Below are 20619 nucleotides of genomic sequence, written 5' to 3'. Positions count from 1 at the left end.
CCACGCCCGCCAACATTTCTCGAATAATTAAAATAGAGATACCCTATGGAAAAATGGGACATTCGGGGATCAAATAAAAAAACTGGGGTGGCTTCTGTAAATCTGGGACTCTCCCTGGAAAATAGGGACGCTTCGAGCGTCTGCAAAAGGCGGCTGGGGTTTGAGGATGTTTGCGCCCTGGATATTTATTTTGTTTTTGTTTTTGTTTTTGTTTTGTTTTTTTGCGTGAGCGCAGCAAGCACTTTCCCTGGCCAGAATCAGCCCTCCCCCGCGCGCCCAGCCCCCAAACTCGCGTGGAAACCTCGCCGCCACTTTACCGGTACTTTCTTTTTTCTCTCTTTTTTGTTTATATTTGTGATCTTGTCTTTTTTCTCCGCCCCCCCCCCGTTTTTCTTTTGTTGTGATATGTGTTATATCTGTAAGAAACTTAATCAAAATTATTATTTTTAAAGAAAGAAAGAAACCTCGCCACCCAGTGGCGTAGCGTGGGTTGTCAGCACCCGGGGCAAGGCAAGTAATTTGCGCCCCCTAACCCGTGGATTTGCGCCCCCTAACCCTAACCCCCAGACGTTGAGCCCGGTGCGGCCGGCCCCCCCTGCACCCCCCACGCCACGCCACTGTCGCCACCACTTTCCCTGTCTAGGATGGGCGTGCAGAAGCATCCACGCGCGAGCCTGGCGAGGTGGCGGGTGGCGCGCGTGGCGAGTTGGACGGCGGCGCGTCCTGGGCAGCTTGGGGAGGGGCGCCGTCGGGCGATTGCGGGGAGCTGCCGGGTGCCTACCTTGGGAGAGGGGCGGCGGTGGGCGGAGGAAGGCGCCGGAGGGCGGGCGGAGGAGAGGCGGGGAGGCGGCGGCAGGACGGTGCCTGGAGGGGGCGGTGCCGCGGCTCCCGTCTCCGGAGCGCACGTAGCGGCAGCTGGGCGCACGGGCTCAGTCGGCAGGCGCTCCTTCTCCGTCCCGGGTGCCTCGGCTCGCCTCGCCGTCCGATGCTCATGCTGCGGGCTCCCGATCCCGGCTCGGGCGCCGGAGCGCTCGTGGCCCAGCCCGACGGGGCGGCGGAGCCGGCCGGCTGCGGCGTGGACGACGAGGCTCTCCAAGCCGCGCGCCTTCGCGGCCGCAGGCTGTCCGGCCGCCGCGGCTCCAACTACAAGATCAGCCGCCGCAGCTCGGCTGAGCTGGCGGCGCTCAGGGGCTTCGACGGCGCCGACGCGCCCCGACGGGAGCTGCAGGCGGCGGTAGGAGCTCCGGCCGGCGCGCCGCCGCCGCCGCCGCTGCTGCCGCCGCCTCCCTCCTGCGCTCCTGCCGCGCCGGGATCCGCGGGCAGCGAGAGCCCCCGCGAGGCCGCGCCGTCGCAGCCGCCCACCGAGCGCGATCACTGGGAGCAGGAGGAGAACGAAGAGGCCGAGACGCGCGCCGTGGCCACGTCCCCCGACGGCCGCTTCCTCAAGTTCGACATCGAGATCGGACGCGGCTCCTTCAAGACCGTCTACAAGGGGCTGGACACCGAGACCACCGTCGAGGTGGCCTGGTGCGAGCTGCAGGTTGGTCAGCAACCGGTGGGAAGGACGGGGGGGGGGTCCCGTTTTCTTGGGGGTCCCGCTTTGGTTTCAGCCTTTACCTTCGAGGCTCAGCCTCTGGGATTTGCTGGCAGCTGGGAGCCGGGGAAGAGGCGCGAAGGAAAAAGAGCGCCTCTGAGCGCGTGCAGAGTGAATTCCCGCCAGCTGCAGTTAGGGTTTTGTTTTTGTTTTTGAAATTTTTTCTTATTGGTTTTCACAACATTATAAGACAAGCAAACATAAATCATAGCCTTATTGAAAATAACACTTGTGAACATTGTTAAGGGACTTCCTCGCTTCCCCTTGGTTGAATTTCATTGCATGTCCTTTTAACGGTTTTACAAATCACAGTTCTTATAAAATGTAACTTAAACATTAACATCCTTAGGGTTTTGAAGGGCTTTGAGGCTCAGGGAGTGTCTGAGACGCAGCCCCTCTCTTTTGGGGAGCTGAAGTGTAAGGTAAAGGTAAAGGGACCCCTGACCATTAGGTCCAGTCGTGACCGACTCTGGGGTTGAAGCGCTCATCTCGCTTTACTGGCCAAGGAAGCCAGAGTACAGCTTCCGAGTCATGGGGCCAGCATGACTAAGCCGCTTCTGGCGAACCAGAGCGGCGCATGGAAACACCATTTACCTTCCCGCCGGAGTGGTACCTATTTATCTACTTACACTTTGACGTGCTTTCGAACTGCTAGGTTGGCAGGAGCAGGGACCGAGCAACGGGAGCTCACCCTGTCGCGGGGATTCGAACCGCTGACCTTCTGATCGGCAAGTCCTAGGCTCTGTGGTTTAACCCACAGCAGCACCCGCGTCCCTAGCTCAGGTGTAGATAGAGAAAATAGCGGTGCCACAAGAGCACAACCTCTGGGAACCGCAGTTTACCCTTCTCCGAGCTACAATTCCCAGCACCCTTAACAAACGGCATTCTCCAGGATATTTTGGGGGAAAGAATGTGCTTTCAATGTGCAGTGTGAATGTGAAAGGTGTTGAATGTCAGGGTGTCTGAAGCTCTGAGACCCTTTGACCGGTGACTTAAATTTTTCTCACTTAAATCTTCCTCGCTTTCTTCATGCCAGCTGGCACAGCTCTGCTTACGACCTGCTTTAATGTCCCACCATTGTTTTCTTCCTTTATGCCCCTTCTCTGGAGTCGGGTACTTGTGGTTCGTCGATTTATATGGGCTTAGTTCATTCCCGTGATTTCAGAGCAGAAAATTCTGCTCCATGATGGAAAAAGAGCTCTAGCTGTTAGGTGTGAAAGTCGCCAAAGTGAATCACTGCTTCGGTTGTTTGTTCATTCCAGGAAACAGAATGCCAAGATTGGGTCGAAATTTTATATATAAATATATATACATAGAAAATGACAGGCACTGCATCCAGCAAGCCTATTTCTAAAAAGAGGAGTTCAATAAATTGGAAATTGGGGGGCGAGTGGTTGTAGGGAGAACCCTGTTAGAGACTTACATACTCTGTGGGACCAAGGTGAGAATTTCTGGCATCTTCTCATCTTGGTGGGGGGGTGGGGTGGGGGGTGGGAGAACCAGTGGAGCTCAGGTCCAGATGAGGTGATGGAGAGGAACAGGAGCACCCCCCCCTTGAAGAAAATCTGCCTGCTTGTCTGGTTATGAAAAAGGAGGGCAGGCGATATCGCAAAATAATAACATGTCTTCTGCACAGCAAATTGTTGTATGGGCTTCTGTTATGCATCTCAGAGGCGAATTGCATGTTTCTTTACTGGCTGTGGGGTACAGATGCTATTGCTGGGTCACAGACCCATGGGATGTAGCTGTCTGCCTGCTTTCATTCTCTTCGCTGCTATTCTGGAAGACGAGAAGCCAACTTTGCCCTCTCCCTCCAGATGTGATGGAGCGGGAGGGGAGGGGTGTTGTCAAAGCCAAAAGGTCCAATATTTAGTTCTTGCCTTCTCTTCCTCCAGAGGTGTAGTTCTCAAATCTACATGATCATTGGAAATGTACTCTGCATATGCTCAGAGGCACACCTGCCTGGTCACCTTTTTTTCAGAGCTGAGCCCAGGTTTGGACCCTGGCTTTAGAGCTGACTCCGGGCGCAAGGTCTTTGAGATTAAAGTTGTTGCCGTTCCGTAATGATTTTGAGTGCGGGTGTTTCGTTGGCACAGCTTTCTTTGCTCAAGGACTGGCATGGGGAGACGGCAGCAACCTGGGCTTTGCCACTGCATCAGGGCTGCAGGACTTGATGCTGGCATGGAGAGGAAGGGAAGGCAATGGAGCTGGCTGCCGCTTTTGTGCAGGCTGTGTTTGCCAGAGGGATTAATTTGGAAGAGTTCAATGTGACTTGCTTGGCACCGCAAAATAGATCATGTGCCATAAAGGTGTATGAGGCAGACAGAGTCTCCTGCGTCTCTCAGTGCTTTGGGAAATGTGTGTGTGTGTGTGTGTGTGTGTGTGTGTGTGTGTGGTTGGAACAGGTGCGAGGAAGGGCAGAATTTTTTATTGTGTTTCCAAAAATGGAAAAATTACACACCACCCCAGTTTTTTTTTTTAAAGTGTACAGACAAAGTGTTACAAAAGCTTTTCTCTAAGGATGGGTAGCAAGCGAGACCCACTCAGAGCTAGAGAAATCCTAGGAAGTTGTCCAGACACTAGAACTTTTTGCGCTGTGCCTAAGAAGTTGAAATATTTTTCTAATCCTGATTTGAAACTGCATTCCGCTTGATTGAATTTTCTGGGAAATTCAAATGTCTATGTACCAACCTAAGTTATCTGAATAGAAGATTTTTTAAACTGTGCTCTGGCCAATATTAGTTCTACTCCCGAGTAGACCTTTTGAAATTAGAAGGCACTGGTGCTATTTTTCCTAGAAAAAAAGGCGCCAGAGCTCACCATGAAAGCCTCTCTTGTTCTCTCCTTGTTCTCCTTGAGAGGTGGCCGGAACTGAGTTCCTGTGGGTTCTGGCTGAAAAAAATGCCCTGGAAGGCATAAATAACTTGGGAATGTTGAACGTTCAACAGGTCCACTCTTGAGTAGAACAACCCTATATATTCAGAGTTGCTCAGCTGGTAGAGCAGGGGTCAGCAAACTTTTTCAGCAGGGGGCCAGTACACTGTTCCTCAGACCTTGTGGTGGGGCCGGACTATATTTGGGGGGGGGGGGAGACGAATTCCTATGCCCCACAAATAACACAGAGATGCATTCTAAATAAAAGCACACATTCTACTCATGTAAAAACACACTGATTCCCAGACCGTCCATGGGCTGGATTGAGAAGGCGATTGGGCCGGATACGGCCCCCGGGCCTTAGTTTGCCTACCCATGTGGTAGAGCATGAGACTCGAGTTATGGATTCGAGTCTCTTGTTGGGCAAAAGATTCCTGCATTGTAGGGGCCTGGACTAGATGGCTCTCGTGGTCTCTTCCAACTTTGCAGTTCTGTGATTCTGTCCTTAAGAGCCCAGTAGAACGGTTGCCCTCTACTGAACATTGTTTCCGTCCCTCGGCCTTTCAGTGAGAACAAAGGTAAAGTTAAAGGGACCCCTGACCATTAGGTTTAGTTGTGGATGACTCTGGGGTTGCGGCGCTCATCTCGCTTTACTGGCCGAGGGAGCCGGCGTACAGCTTCTGGGTCATGTGGCCAGCATGACTAAGCCGCTTCTGGCGAACCAGAGCAGCACACAGAAACGCCCTTTACCTTCCCTCCGGAGCGGTCCCTATTTATCTACTTGCACTTTGACGTGCTTTCAAACTGCTAGGTTGGCAGGAGCAGGGACCGAGCAACGGGAGCTCACCCCGTCGCGCCGACCTTCTGATCGGCAAGTCCTAGGCTCTGTGGTTTAACCCACAGCGCCACCCGCATCCCAGTGAGAACAAAATGTTATTTAAAATGAAGGCTCTCTCTTGCATTTATTAAACTGTCTAATCAGTCCTGCAAAGGCTGGTTAGCACAAATCAGGATGTAACATGCAGCCCTCTCAGCAATTCCCCATCCTCCCTCCTTGGTTCCCCCATTCATATTCTCCCACCCTCCAAAATTTTACCTGTCCAATTCCTGATTCCCCCCTTCAGCTCAGTATTCACTCTTTCCTTCAGACCTCTGTCTCCGCCCATTCTTCCCCCAACTTCCTGCTCTTCATCCTGCTTCACCACTCTGGGCACCTCGCCCGTTTCCTTCCCACTCCACCGCTCGCTGTTCAGTCTTTCTGCCTGCTTCGGACCACATCCCTGCTCTGGTCTTGCGAAAGGGTGTAGGGTCTCCTGTTTCCAGGTTCTGCGTGAGGTTTCTCCCAGCCAAAATGACTTTCCCCCTTCCCTCACAGAAGCAGCAGTACAGTGGTACCTCGGGTTACATACACTTCAGGTTACAGACTCTGCTAACCCAGAAATAGTGCTTCAGGTTAAGAACTTTGCTTCAGGATAAGAACAGAAATCGGGCTCTGGCGGTGCGGCAGAAGCGGGAGGCCCCATTAGCTAAAGTGGTGCTTCAGGTTAAGAACAATTTCAGGTTAAGAACGGACTTCCGGAACGAATTAAATACTTAACCTGAGGTACCACTGTATCTGCTTGCAGTGCTTCTGCTGGCACCCTTCTCTGAAGCAGGTAGAATGTTATTTAATCTTTTTTTATGTGACCTCCCATTATTTCTTCACAATGTAACCACTCATATCCCTTATTTAATATTTACTTTAATAGTGGCTGAATTTTTGAGTGCTGTCCATGTAGAAAGACTGGGCCATTATAAAGAGATTTAAAGGTAAAGGGACCCCTGACCATTAGGTCCAGTCATGGCCGACTCTGGGGTTGCAGCGTTCATCTCGCTCTATAGGCCGAGGGAGCCGGCGTACAGCTTTTGGGTCATGTGGCCAGCATGACTAAGCCGCTTCTGGCGAACCAGAGCAGCGCACGGAAACACCGTTTACCTTCCCGCCGGAGCGGTACCTATTTATCTACTTGCACTTTGACGTGCTTTTGAACTGCTAGGTTGGCAGGAGCAGGGACCGAGCAACAGGAGCTCACCCTGTTGCGGGGATTTGAACCGCCGACCTTCCGATCCACAAGTCCTAGGCTCTGTGGTTAACCCACAGTGCCACCTGCATCCCATAAAGAGATTTAGTGGTTCTTAATTCATCGGTGATGTGGTAGTGTTGTATTATTTATGCAAATTGATTTTCTCTTGAGTTAAAGATCTGATTGGGACAAACCCTGCTATGCTGAGCTCTTATTTTGCACAATTTGTATATGGTGTCTGTTTGATAATGTGTGGTTTGCTGTACCTAATACCTAACGCTGTACTTAATAAAGGATATTTGATTAGAATGTTTGTGAACATTCCATTCGAAACCAGTCTCCCAGTAAGCCAATGTGGGAAGAAGGAGGTGGCCAGCGAGCTTGGAGTTTGACAAGTGCCACATTTTAGCCTATAAAATATACAAATATGAAGGAGTTGGTTGCGTTTTACGCATGTCTTCGTTTGCTTAAGGTCATTACGAAAGGCCAAATGTTATGTGTCATCGGTGCATTGAGTTAAAATAAAGGAAGGACAGTGAGGCTGGCATTTTGGAAATTTATTAATGTTTAAGTTTCGCTCTTCTCGTTCCAAGAGTGACTAGGGCTCGTTGCAGTTCACCAGGCCCTGACCACACTGATACGGTTCACGTGTATGTGGTAGGAGAAGATGAACGTTTCTTTTCTACAGACGTTTGCATTTTGCAGCCAAAAAACGGAGAAAGAAGCAGAACTTTTCTCTGCACTGTGGCAGAGAAGTTTCAGAGGTGTGGCTAGGTTGATTTATTACAAGCGCGCACACACACACGAACTTGCACACTCAGCTTGTGGCACCTTGAAAGGCAAACAGATTTATTGTGGCGTGCGCTTTCAGAGCCGTGCGCTAGATTGAGTGCTGGATAAATTCAATCAAACCTTTCTCGTGAATCCTCGTTCAGCCATTCCGTGCGGTCTCCCTTTGAAGCTCGAAGGACGGCGACTTTCAGGTCAGCAAGCAGAGCGCTCTGGAAGACCGGCTTCTGAATTTGATCGTTTTTTGTTGATTGATTGTTTTGCGAGGAAAAGATCAACTTCCAGTGTTCAGCGTGCCAGCCATCACAATCTCTTGAGGGGGGCAGTTCCATAGTTCGTGTTGCATGAAGAAGGACTTTCTGAATATTCCAATGAATTCTAGACTTATGGTAAAGGTAAAGGGACCCCTGACCATTAGGTCCAGACGTGGCCGACTCTGGGGTTGCGGCGCTCATCTCGCTTTATTGGCCGAGGGAGCCGGTGTACAGCTTCCGGGTCACGTGGCCAGCATGACTAAGCCGCTTCTGACGAACCAGAGCAGCGCACGGAAGTGCCGTTTACCTTCCCGCCAGAGCGGTACCTATCTATCTACTTGCGGTAGATAGGCGGCATTTTTTCATCTCCGCCAAGCTAAGCAGTTGGCCCCTTATCTCTCTCGCCCTGACCTAGCCACTGTGATCCATGCGACGGTCACCTCCAGACTGGATTATTGTAACTCGCTCTACGTGGGGCTGCCCTTGAGACTGACCCAGAAACTCCAGCGGGTGCAGAATGCCTCGGCGAGACTCCTTATGGGGTCTTCGCTGCGAGATCACATTCAACCGGTACTACACCAGCTGCACTGGCTCCGGGTGGAGTACAGGATCAGGTTTAAGGTGCTGGTTTTAACCTTTAAAGCCCTATACGGCCTAGGACCCTCGTACCTACGGGACCGCCTCTCCTGGTATGCCCCACAGAGAAACCTACGGTCTGCAAATACTAACATCCTCAAGGTCCCAGGCCTCAGAGAGGTTAGGCTGGCCTCAACTAGAGCCAGGGCCTTCTCGGCTGCGGCTCCAATCTGGTGGAACGCTCTGTCACAAGAGACTAGGGCCCTGCGGGACCTGACATCCTTCCGCAGGGCCTGCAAGACAGAGTTGTTCCACCAGGCCTTTGGTCAGGGCGCAGTCTGACTCCCTCCTCTGGCAACCTGCTTAGAATCTTGCTTAATTAGTTGCCATTAATTTGATTTTAATTGATTTTTATAATGTAATATTTTTAGAATGTGTGAATATCTGATTGTTTGATTGTTGATTGTTGTTAGCCGCCCTGAGCCCGGCTTCGGCTGGGGAGGGCGGGATATAAATAAAATTTATTATTTATTATTATTATTATTGCACTTTGACGTGCTTTCAAACTGCTAGGTTGGCAGGAGCAGGGACCGAGCAACGGGAGCTCACCCCATCGCAGGGATTTGAACCGCCGACCTTCTGATCGGCAAGTCCTAGGCTCTGTGGTTTAACCCACAGTGCAACCCGCATCCCTTTCTAGACTTATGAGAGAGGGAGGAAAACGTTTTCTATCCTGTTTCACCTTGGCATGTTGAAGCTTTTCCTCGGCTGGCAGGGGTGTTCTCCACCCCCCTGATGATGTTGCTTGCCCTTTCCCGAACCTGCGATAGCCTTTTTGAGTTGAGGTGACCAGAACCATACATAGTATTCCAAATGCAGTCGCACCGTAGATTTTTATAACAGCGTTACAATATCCGCAGTTTTATTTTCAGCTCTTTTCCTCATGGTTCCCAACATGGAATTCAAGGCCAGTTCAGAATCCATTAGTATATTTGTGAAATGAAGATATTTAATATTATGATGCTTGCTTTACTGAATTTTACTGCTCATCCGCTCAGTTTGGAAAGGTCTCTTTGAAGCTCCCCATCGGTCCCTTTTTGTTTTATCCACCCAGAACAATTTCGTATCGCCAGAAAACTTGGCTGCCTCGCTGCTCACCCCGAACTCTAGATCATGTGTGAACAAGTTTAAAAGAACAGGTTCCCAATACTGATCCTTCGAGGATTCTACTTTCTGCATTCTTCCGTCTGGAGAACTGCCAATTTTTCCTGCCCTATATCTCTTACTGTCGCTCCAATGCCGACCTGACAGGCACTGTTTTCCAGTGGGTGGGGGACTTCAAAGGCTGAAATAGATGAACTGGAATTTACCGGTAAATTTGATTTTATTTACTTAGGACTCAATCAGGTCCAAGGTTTTCTGTCCCGCTACAGTGTTAAGTAAGCACAGTAAAGCTAGGAAGATTGTGTTATCACCAAGTACTGTTTTTTTGTTTTTGTTTTTTTTAATAAATATTTATTAAAGTTTTTAAATATAAATGCACAAATAATAAACAATCTTACTTCTATCACAGACATAATTTCATCACTTCTTTGGACTCCCTCGCGTCTCCCGCTCCCATTTACATCGTTAAAAGTTTTTTCCAAACAAATTATCAACTTGTTTACAATCTCATGTCCACTCATTCAAATATAATCTAGCACTTCTTCCAAAAAATTTTATATTTTCTTTAGTCTCATCATCAAATTTCAAATCTAATTTAGTGGTGGCCAATTTTTTATAATCTAGCATCCTTCTTAACATTCAACCAAATTACAATGTTTTTGTAGATACTTCTTGAATTTCTCCCAGTCTTCCTCCATCTTCTCTTCTCCCAGGTCACGGATTCTGCCAGTCATCTCGGCCAGTTGCATATAGTCCATCAGTTGCATCTGCCACTCTTCCAGTGTGGGTAGATCTTGCGTTTTCCAGTTTTTTGCGATGAGTATCCTTGCTGCCGTTGTTGCATACATAAAGAATGTTCGGTCCTTCTTTAACACCTTCTGGCCGACAATACCCAGAAGGAAGGCCTCTGGTTTCTTAGTGAAGGTATACTTAAATACCTTTTTCAGCTCATTATATATCATTTCCCAGAAGACCTTCACCTTAGGGCATGTCCACCAGAGGTGAAAGAACGTTCCTTCATTTTCTTTACATTTCCAACATTTATTATCAGACGAATGGTATATTTTGGCAAGTTTAACTGGGGTCATGTACCATCTATATATCATTTTCATTACATTTTCCTTCAGAGCATTACATGCGGTGAAGTTCAGCCCAGTGGTCCACAACCTTTCCCAGTCCTCAAACATAATGTTATGCCCAATGTCCTGTGCCCATTTTATCATAGCCGATTTAACCATTTCGTCTTGTGTGTTCCATTTTAACAGCAAGTTATACATTCTAGATAGTACCTTGGTCTTTGGTTCTAACAATTCTGTTTCTAGCTTCGATTTCTCCACCTGGAACCCTAACTTTTTGTCATTTTTAAAAACTTCTTTAATCTGAGCATAATGTAACCAGTCTCGCACCTTATCCTTCATTTTCTCCAAACTCTGCAATTTCCAATTGTCTCCATCTTTTTCTAATATTTCCCAATATTTTGGCCATTTGGCCTCCATATTGGGTCTTTTTCGGGCCTTAGCCTCCAGAGGTGAAAGCCACCTTGGAGTTTTATTTTCCAATAAGTCTTTATATTTTGTCCAGACATTAAACACTGCTTTCCTGACAATATGGTTCTTAAAGGCCTTATTGATCTTAACCTTGTCGTACCATAAGTATGCATGCCAACCAAAAGCATTGTTAAAACCTTCCAGGTCCAGTACGTCAGTGTCTTCGAGAAGTAGCCAGTCTTTTAGCCAGCAGAAAGCTGCGGCTTCATAGTACAACTTTAAGTCTGGCAGGGCAAAGCCCCCTCTTTCTTTCGCATCTGTTAATATCTTAAACTTAATTCTGGGCTTTTTGCCCTGCCAGACAAATTTAGATATATCTTTCTGCCACTTCCGGAAGCACTCCGTTTTGTCCACAATCTGTAGTGTTTGAAACAAAAATAACATTTTTGGCAATACATTCATCTTAATAGCAGCAATTCGGCCTAACAAAGAAAGCTTCAATTTTGTCCAACTGTCCAAGTCTCTCTTAATTTCAGACCAACATTTTTCATAGTTATCCTTGAATAGACTCAGATTTTTTGCTGTTATGTTTACCCCTAGGTACTTTACCTTTTTAACCATAGTTAGTTCTGTTTCTCTCTGAAACCGTTCTGACTCTGTATCTGTCAAATTTTTTCCCAGCACCTTGGTTTTCTGTTTGTTTAATTTAAATCCCGCCACCTGACCAAAATCCTGAATCAGTTGTAATACTCTTTTCGTACTAGATTCTGGCTCCTGCAGGGTCAAAACTAGGTCATGTGCAAAAGCTTTAAGTTTATATTGTTTCGCTCCGACCTATCACCAAGTACTGTTGCCTTGAGTTGTCAGTGCCTTTAACTTGTATACAGACTGTGCACCTGACATTTCTTCATTTTGTATAAGCGCACAGACACATCCAACTGAAGACGACACTCGAAGGTGCCATAGGACTCTGTTGTTGTTTTTCTTTATTGTCACCGCAATGTCTCTGGGAACCTCCTAGTTCTCTAGAGGTGCAAATAAAGATACTTGAGGATTCTTAAGTCACCAGTGGCTGCTTAGACACTTTTCCTTCATCCTATCTGCTGTGGCTTCTTGGCCATGTCAGAAAAACCAAGAAAAAGTCACCCTCTATTCTTTTTGTCTTACTGACTCACAGGTCTGGCCACCTATCTTTGGCCTTTGCTCTCTGTTTGTCCCCAGATTGCACAAAATAAGGTGTTGAGGCTACCTCTGGACTCATAGAATCATAGAATCATCGAGTTGGAAGAGACCACAAGGGCCATCGAGTCCAACCCCCTGCCAAGCAGGAAACACCATCAGAGCACTCCTGACATATGGTTGTCAAGCCTCTGCTTAAAGACCTCCAAAGAAGGAGACTCCACCACACTCCTTGGCAGCAAATTCCACTGTCGAACAGCTCTTACTGTCAGGAGGTTCTTCCTAATGTTTAGGTGGAATCTTCTTTCTTGTAGTTTGGAACCATTGCTCCGTGTCCGCTTCTCTGGAGCAGCAGAAAACAACCTTTCTCCCTCCTCTATGTGACATCCTTTTATATATTTGAACATGGCTATCATATCACCCCTTAACCTCCTCTTCTCCAAGCTAAACATGCCCAGCTCCCTTAGCCGTTCCTCATAAGGCATCGTTTCCAGGCCTTTGACCATTTTGGTTGCCCTCCTCTGGACATGTTCCAGTTTGTCCGTGTCCTTCTTGAACTGTGGTGCCCAGAACTGGACACAGTACTCCAGGTGAGGTCTGACCAGAGCAGAATACAGTGGCACTATTACTTCCCTTGATCTAGATGCTATACTCCTATTGATGCAGCCCAGAATTGCATTGGCTTTTTTAGCTGCCGCATCACACTGTTGGCTCATGTCAACTCATACATGTTGGGAAGTTGAACTCCTGAATAATCAGAATAATCCAAACAGGTGTGAAGGCAGCAGTCTTCGAAATTAGCCAGGCGCATTTTGCACCTGGCTTTCAACCACTTGTGACCAAGTGAAGATGACTGGCCACCAGGATATCTCCATCATCTGGGGATCATTGGATTGGGACTGTTTTCACACACTTAACACCCCACCCTATAGAATTCTATCAGCTATATTTTATCTATACAATCAGGATGAATTTCTGGAACCAACATGTGTTTTCTGTGCAGCCTGAGCAGGAACAGTCACCACTAAGAGGTCAGAATAGGCCGATATATATATCTTGGCTGCCCCTGGATCAAGTGACTTTTCTTCTTTCAGTTCTCAAAGCTCTTAACCTAGCTCAAGTTAGTCCTCCGAACTAGCCAGGCATTTAACTGAGAATCAATCACAGTCAGTCCATCGTTTGAAAAATAAGGCTTTTGAGCCGTTTGGCTCCAAAACGGCAACTAGACATTCTGTTTTGGGACTACAGTTCCCATCATCCCTGACCACTGGTCCTGTTAGCTAGGGATGATGGGAGTTGTAGTCCCAAAACAGCTCGAGGGCCAAGTTTGGCCATGCCTGGTTTAAGGAGTCTTTCTGCACCTGGCTTATATATCTGAGTTTCTAACACAGGAAGGAAGGCTACTTAAGGTGACTTTGAGGGGTGAGGGGTGCTAGCTTTGGATAGGTTTTTTAAAATGTTGAGGTTTACTGTTGTAATATGGCTTCTCAGTGCAGGCACCGAATTCATTTGGAATTATAACCAAAAGCCTCTGTAGACAAACAGGACTAAATTGACATAGTGGTAATTTCCACCAAGTATTTTACATTGGTTAACAAGTTAAAAGCATCATCATCAACCTGAGAAATAGCCTGTTGTTCCCCTCAAAAATGCAGCACCAAAAAGCTTTTGCCAGACTCTTGTTTTGAACAGATGGATCAAAGGTTCAGCTGGGGAGATCTGGGGGGGCATCCCAGTCCAAGAGGGATTATGTATCTGTGGGGCAGCAGATTTAGTGAGTAGGGTTGCCCCACTATATTCTTGAATGTCAGCTTTATTCTGATTTTAGAGAACTCTTTCCAAAGAGCAGTTAAGTATGAGAGAATGACAGAAAAATTAAGCTTTCTGTTACAAGGAACTGATCACCATGTGGCTTTTGCTGTGTGGGCTTCCAGTCCTGGGAAGATATATTTGGAATCCATTTCAATTCACTGCTATAGAGATGACGCAGTTTCCCCTATCTGGTTTGTTTTTAACAAACACTTACAGTGGTACCTTGGTTTTACAAACTTAGTCCGTTCCGGAAGCCTGCTCTTAAACCCAAATCGTTCTTAAACCGAGGCGCGCTTTCCCTAATGAGGCCTTCCACCAACGGTGCCCTTCCACTGTTCGGATTCCGTTCTTAGACCGAGGTAAAGTTCTCAAACCAAGACACTATTCCCAGTTTTGCAGAGATTGTAAACCAAATCGTTCTTAAACTGGACTGTTCTTAAACCAAGGTACCACTGTACTACAAAACTTTGCCCGTGTATGCTTTCTGCATCGCATTGGAAATGTGTGCCTTAAATGGACACCTTTCATGTGGTTAGTTTGTTTCGTCTTAGAATCATAGAATTGTAGAGTTGGAAGGGACCAACTAGTCCAACACACACACACACACCCCCGGCAGAAATGTTTTTACCCAATGTGGGGCTCGAACCTACAATCCTGAGATTAAGAGTCTGACAATCTGCCATCTTAAAAGGTAAAAGGTAAAGGGACCCCTGACCATTAGGTCCAGTCATGACCAACTCTGGGGTTGCGGCGCTCATCTCTCTTTATTGGCTGAGGGAGCCGGCGTACAGCTTCCGGGTCATGTGGCCGGCATGACTAAGCCGCTTCTGGCAAACCAGAGCAGCTCACGGAAACGCCGCTTACCTTCCCACCGAAGCAGTACCTATTTATCTACTTGCACTTTGTTGTGCTTTTGAACTGCTAGGTGGGCAGGAGCAGGGACCAAACAACGGGAGCTCACTCTGTCGCGGGGATTTGAACCGCCGACCTTCTGATTGGCAGGTCCTAGGCTCTGCCAGCTTAGCTTCAGGCTAATTCAGCCAATTCTTTTCAGCTTTTGAATACGAGGGTTGCAGCCTGGCTTTGGGGTCGTACGGCCCTGAATCTTCCTGGTGGGTGTCCAAAGTGCACCTCAACCCCCCTGAGGCACGTGGTTCAACAGGGTCCCAAGTCCTTATTTTCCAGGTTGAGGGCTGGAACTGAACAGTCATATGACAATTGCAGGTGGGTTGCCCTGTTTTCTGTGCTGATGGTCTGGGGCAGCTTGCTTTCTCTTTTTAGGGATGCGGGTGGCACTGTGGTCTAAACCACTGAGCCTCTTGGGCTTGCCGATCGGAAGGTTGGCGGTTCGAATCCCCAAGACAGGGTGAGCTCCCGTTGCTCTGTCCCAGCCCCTGCCAACCTAGCATTTTGAAAGCATGCCAGTGACAAACGTAGACAGCATTTTAAAAAGCAGAGACATCACCTTGCCAACAAAGGTCTGTATAGTTAACGCTATGGTTTTCCCAGTAGTGATGTATGGAAGTGAGAGCTGGACCATAAAGAAGGCTGATCGCCAAAGAATTGATGCTTTTGAATTATGGTGCTGGAGGAGACTCTTGAGTGTCCCATGGACTGCAAGAAGATCAAACCTCTCCATTCTTCACGAAATCAGCCCTGAGCGCTCACTGGAAGGACAGATCCTGAAGCTGAGGCTCCATACTTTGGCCACCTGATGAGAAGAGAAGACTCCCTGGAAAAGGCCCTGATGTTGGGAAAGATGGAGGGCACAACGGGACGACGGAGGACGAGATGGTTGGACAGTGTTCTCGAAGCTACCAGCATGAGTTTGACCAAACTGCAGGAGGCAGTGGAAGACAGGAGTGCCTGACATGCTCTGGTCCATGGGGTCACGAAGAGTCGGACACGACTAAACGACTAAACAACAAAAATGGCAGGAAAGTAAACGGCATTTCCATGCGCTCTGGTTTCCGTCACTGTGTCCCATTGCAGCAGAAGCGGTTTAGTCCTGCTGGCCGCATGACCTGGAAAGCTGTCTGTGGACAAACACCGGCTCCCTCGGCCTGAAAGTGAGATGAGTGCCATAACCCCATAGTCGCCTTTGACTGGACTTAACTGTCCAGGGGTCCTTTACCTTTTACCTTTTTCTCTTTTTTGTTGCCCTAGGCCTGTTAGCCATTACTCTGGGGCAAAGTCTGGAGCATTGAGTTGAATACCACCAGTAAACTGCATCCCCGTGGGGCTGGTTCAGATTTCCTGTTCACCTGGCTCCATCCATTCCCAGAGGTGTAGTGCTTACCTCTGGGAGTGCATGGAAGTTTGGAAGACAGCATAAATGGGCTTAGTAACAGTCGGTGTTTTATTTACATATTTATTTAATAGCTAGGTGCTGGGGCTGAGTTCCTGCTAAACTCTGCACCCCATGGCCCGTGTTATAAATTTGCCAGGCACGTTTTGCTACTGGCATGGGTCCACTTGTGACTGCAAAGAGATTTCTGAGTTGGCGGCCTCAGTTTAAAAATCTCTGCCTTAATACTATTTCCCCTCTCTGTGTGTGTGTGTTTCTCCTTCTTGCATACAAGTGAATTGTTGGAAGAGCAAGCTACATCAAGCAACGTGGTTGAGATCATAGAATCGTAGAATTTTAGCTTTGAAAGGGACTCTGAGAGTCGCCTAGTCCATTTGGCACCTAGCTTATAAACTGAGTTTCTAACACTGCCTGTGACTTTGAAACCCTTCCTTTGTCCTCTAATCTCAGACATACAGTGAGAGGCTTTGGGGTAGATGGGAGAGGAGACACACACTCTGCTTATAATGGACAATTATGACTTCCAGTGACTTAAGACTAAGCCCCGTCCAGCCACTTGTTTGTTATTAGGCAATATAAGAATATTGCAAGTAAATGAAGATATAATCCTGCAGCAGCATGGCATTTCTTCCTTCTCCAATGACGCTATTCGATTTGCAGATGTTTTTCAGGAGGCCAACTAAAAATAAGGAACATTTATCAAGCTTTTCCAAGTCTCTCTCTCTCTCTTTTTTAAGCAGCCCTTGTGCTGGGGATAAGCCTCTTGCACAAACACAGGATTTACTGTCACTTGTTCGCCTTTTAAAAAATAGCTCTGTCCTATTTTCTCTTGCAGTGGATCATTATGTTGCCTTTTAAAACATCTGCGGCCAGCAAACCACAAACCTGAGCTATTGGGACCCAGCCTCCCCATCCGAAAAGTTCTGCCCGGGTCTATTTCTGGTGTGCAGATGTAAATTTAAAGCATCGTTTTATGGCTGGCCTTCTTTTTTGGGGGGTGGGGGTGGGGAAAGAGGTAGCGAATACAGTCTGGAGCTGTCTAACCAATATTTGCTGAGGACGACTATTTTCTGCATGTATTAATGGGCACGGGAACCAGCGGACATTGGGTGCCCCTCTGAGGGTCTCTAGAGAAAGGGGAACAGATTCGAGGCTCAGCGCTGGGGACCCAGCATCCGGAGGGCTGAACAAATATTTCAAATGCATAAATGCAATCCTTCCAGGTACCACTCCTTTCTCAGAAGGCCTAGAATTATTTCCAGGCACCTGCGTAAGGTGGGCAGTTCTGTCAGTGACGGGTGCTGTGGTGAGATGACAACGTCAGAGGGCGACTTGTCACCTGGCCCTGCAGCATAATTTCATCTAATTAATTTCATAATTATTTTACAGCATAATTAATTTCATAATTATTTTACAGCAGTGCTTTTCAAAGGGTGTGGCAGGAGAGGATGGCAAACGCGACTGTGAGTTTCGAGGACAATCAATATTCTATTAAGGGAATGATTCGGGTTCATATGTAGTTGCATTGTTTTATTATTTCTGGGTGTCCCACAATTATATTATAAAGTAGCTGCGTTCTGTGTTATAAATCAAGCACTGCCGGGAGTGGTTTTTTTTTTTTTTTTTTTTTTTTTTTTGCTTTCCAATGTATTTCTTAGCAATTAAAAAAAATAATGGTGTGGCATGAACCAATTTTTGTTCTGGAAGTGTGTGTCCCAGAGGGAAAAGTTAGAGAGCTGCCGAGTTATAGGCTCTGTACCTCAGAGGCTTGGAATGGATAACAATGCTTTAATTTAAAAATAAGACAGAAATAAATGCCACACTCTTCTTATATGATACCTCTCTGCCCGCTAGTTGAGCTCAGTCGCCAAATAGGCTGCCCGGGTTGTGGGTTGCCTACCAGGAAATTTGCTGGCAAGGGTCTCTGTGTCTTAATTTCAGGGCTGATATCGCTTCCACCGCCAGGCTCCCGATCTCTGCAGATGGGGTGCAAGCAGTGGGGTTAAAACTAAACTAAAACTAAAACTAAAAGAAGTTCCAGGCCTCAACTTTGCTTTGAAGTTGGATCTTGGGGTCTGAAGACTCTTCTCTCCCCAATGAGTGTTTTCATGGGCTGGAAAGGGAGAGGCTGTAGGGCTCTTTCATTTCTTAAAAAAATTAAATACAACACATAAAAAGGGGTTTGAAAAAGAAAGAAGGAAGGAAGGAAGGAAAAAAAACAAAAGATATATATCACGAAAACAATTGTTAACAGTTAACATTATGTCCAGAAGACTGATAAATGCTGCATTAGAAAGATAAATGTGTAAATGATTAAGAAATTGCATTAGAAGGGTTTCTGTAAAAGCGTTTGATCTATAACGCAGTAGAAAAAGGGTTTGAACACAAACCCTGTGTAGATGAGGGTGGGAAGTCAATTTGTGGAGCTATTCAATCAAATGGCGAAATTTTAGAAACGGAATTAAAAAAAATAATAGTACGAAAACAAAGAAAGATAAATGTATGGCTCTGTTTAGCCAATGGATCGAAGACCTCACTACGCTTGCCTATCTGCGAGTGGATTGCTCATAGGTGTAGACTTTGCGTGGACAAGTGAAATGGAATTTGGAAACTGGTTTGTGGAAAAAGCAGTAGGTTGTAAGTTGCAGGTGTTCACTGAGCTCAAACCTAACCCACGAGTGAATCCCAGTTAATCCCAGTTATCTCCTTCTGAGTCTTTTTCATCCTTGTGAAAAGTGCCGCGGACTGCAAGAACCCAGCTAGGGGCAGAATATGTGTGTGTGTCTTGGGGTGTCATTGAAGGAAGGCGTCTTTCTAGGCTTGGCATTCTCCCTCTTGTCTAATCCTGATTTATCCTGCTCTCTCCCTTCCTCTTCGAGCTTCGTCTATATCACATTACCCAGGGTTGCAGCAAAGGCCTTGGAACAGCGTCAGCCAAGTGTCATTTCTCTGGGCAGCTGTTGTTTGCACCCAGTGCCCTAGCTGGACAGGGGGGCTCTGGGTTAAAATATATAGGGGCAGGCTGTGGTCCTTAGCTCTAGAGAGGAGTATGTTGCCTGCCTTCCAGCACTCAGAAGGGTTTTTCAAGGAAGACAAGGATAACAGGATCCTGCCTTATACTAAGTCAGACCGGGACTCGAACCTGAGACCTTCTGGATGCAAAACAATCGCTCTGCCCCTCCACTGTAGAGAGGCATGGAGTGAAGTGCCTGGAAAACAGAAATAACTGGATCCACTTTCTGACACAGGGTATCTGTGAGAACGCTCTGCAAATTAAAAAACTGCTGCTCGTTCTGTAGGGCAGGGGTAGACAAACTAAGGCCGGGTGGCCGGATCCGGCCCAATCGCCTTCTCAATCCGGCCCGCGGACAGTCCGAGAATCAGCGTGTTTTTACACGAGTAGAATGTGTTCTTTTATTTAAAATGCACCTCTGGGTTATTTGTGGGGCATAGGAATTTGTTCATTTGCCACCCAAAAATACAGTCCGGCCCACCACATGGTCTGAGGGACGGGCCCACGGCTGAAAAAGATTGCTGAATAATAATAATGATGATGATGATGATAATAATACCGTATTTTTTGCACCATAGGATGCACCGGACAATAGGACACACCTTGTTTTAGAGGGGGGAGAACAAGAAAAGAAATTCTCCCCCTCTCTGCCCAGCGCCCCTTCAGCGAAGCGGCAGGAGGCGCTGCGCAGAGAGGGGGAGCATTTCCCCCCTCTTGTTTTCCCGCTCTAAAACAATGTGCCGTTTAAGGTGCGTTCAGGCGGCTACCTTGGAAGCCTGGAGAGTGAGAGGGGTCAGTGTGCACTGACCCCTCTCGCTCTCCAGGCTTCAGGTTCCTTTCGACCTGCTCTTTGGGGCTGGCGGGGGGAAGCCCACCACCAGCCCCAAAGAGCAGGTCAGGGAGCAGCGGAAAGGCGCAGCGGAGAGGCTGCTGCCATAGCCGCGCGTCACCTCTCCAGCCGGGAGAGGGTCGCGGGTCTATGGCGTCTTCGCTCCATAGGACGCACACACATTTCCCCTTCATTTCTGAAGGGAAAAAGTGCATCCTATAGAGCGAAAAATACGGTAATTTATTATTTACACCCCGCCCATCTCGCTGGGTTTCCCCAGCCACTCTGGGTGGCTTCCAACAAAATATTAAAATACAAGAATGCCTCAAACATTAAAAGCTTCCCTAAACAGGGCTGCCTTCAGATGTCGTCTAAAAGGCTGGTAGTTGTTGTTCTCTTTGACATCTGGTGGGAGGGCGTTCCACAGGGCGGGCGCCACCACCGAGAAGGCCCTCTGCCTGGTTCCCTGTAACCTCACTTCTCGCAATGAGGGAACCACCAGAAGGCCCTCGGCGCTGGACCTCGGTGTCCGGGTAGAACGATGGGGGTGGAGACGCTCCTTCAGGTATACTGGACCGAGGCTGTTTAGGGCTTTAAAGGTCAGCACCAACACTGCTCTAAGGCTGGTTGCGGTCTAGCGGCCTAAATAGACCATTTCAGCCTAATGAACCCTGCCT

The 20619-nt window shown here is 47.7% G+C and overlaps 2 protein-coding genes across 2 annotated transcripts in view; both read left to right on the top strand.

Moving 5' to 3' along the window:
* Positions 1-20619, top strand: part of LOC309328166 (mucin-3A-like) — a 157604-nt gene that overhangs the window by 80826 nt on the left and 56159 nt on the right. The gene's annotated exons all lie outside the window — the stretch shown is intronic.
* Positions 971-20619, top strand: part of WNK4 (WNK lysine deficient protein kinase 4) — a 63320-nt gene continuing 43671 nt past the window's right edge. The window contains exon 1 of the mRNA XM_081837608.1: positions 971-1540. Within this exon, the coding sequence (XP_081693734.1) occupies positions 986-1540 (555 nt within the window). The 5' untranslated portion in view covers positions 971-985. The remainder of the gene's footprint in view (positions 1541-20619) is intronic.

The sequence above is a fragment of the Podarcis erhardii genome (assembly GCF_964252035.2).
Source record: "Podarcis erhardii genome assembly, chromosome: 13".
Classification (NCBI taxonomy): domain Eukaryota; kingdom Metazoa; phylum Chordata; class Lepidosauria; order Squamata; family Lacertidae; genus Podarcis; species Podarcis erhardii.
This window is presented reverse-complemented; position numbering and strand designations above follow the sequence as displayed.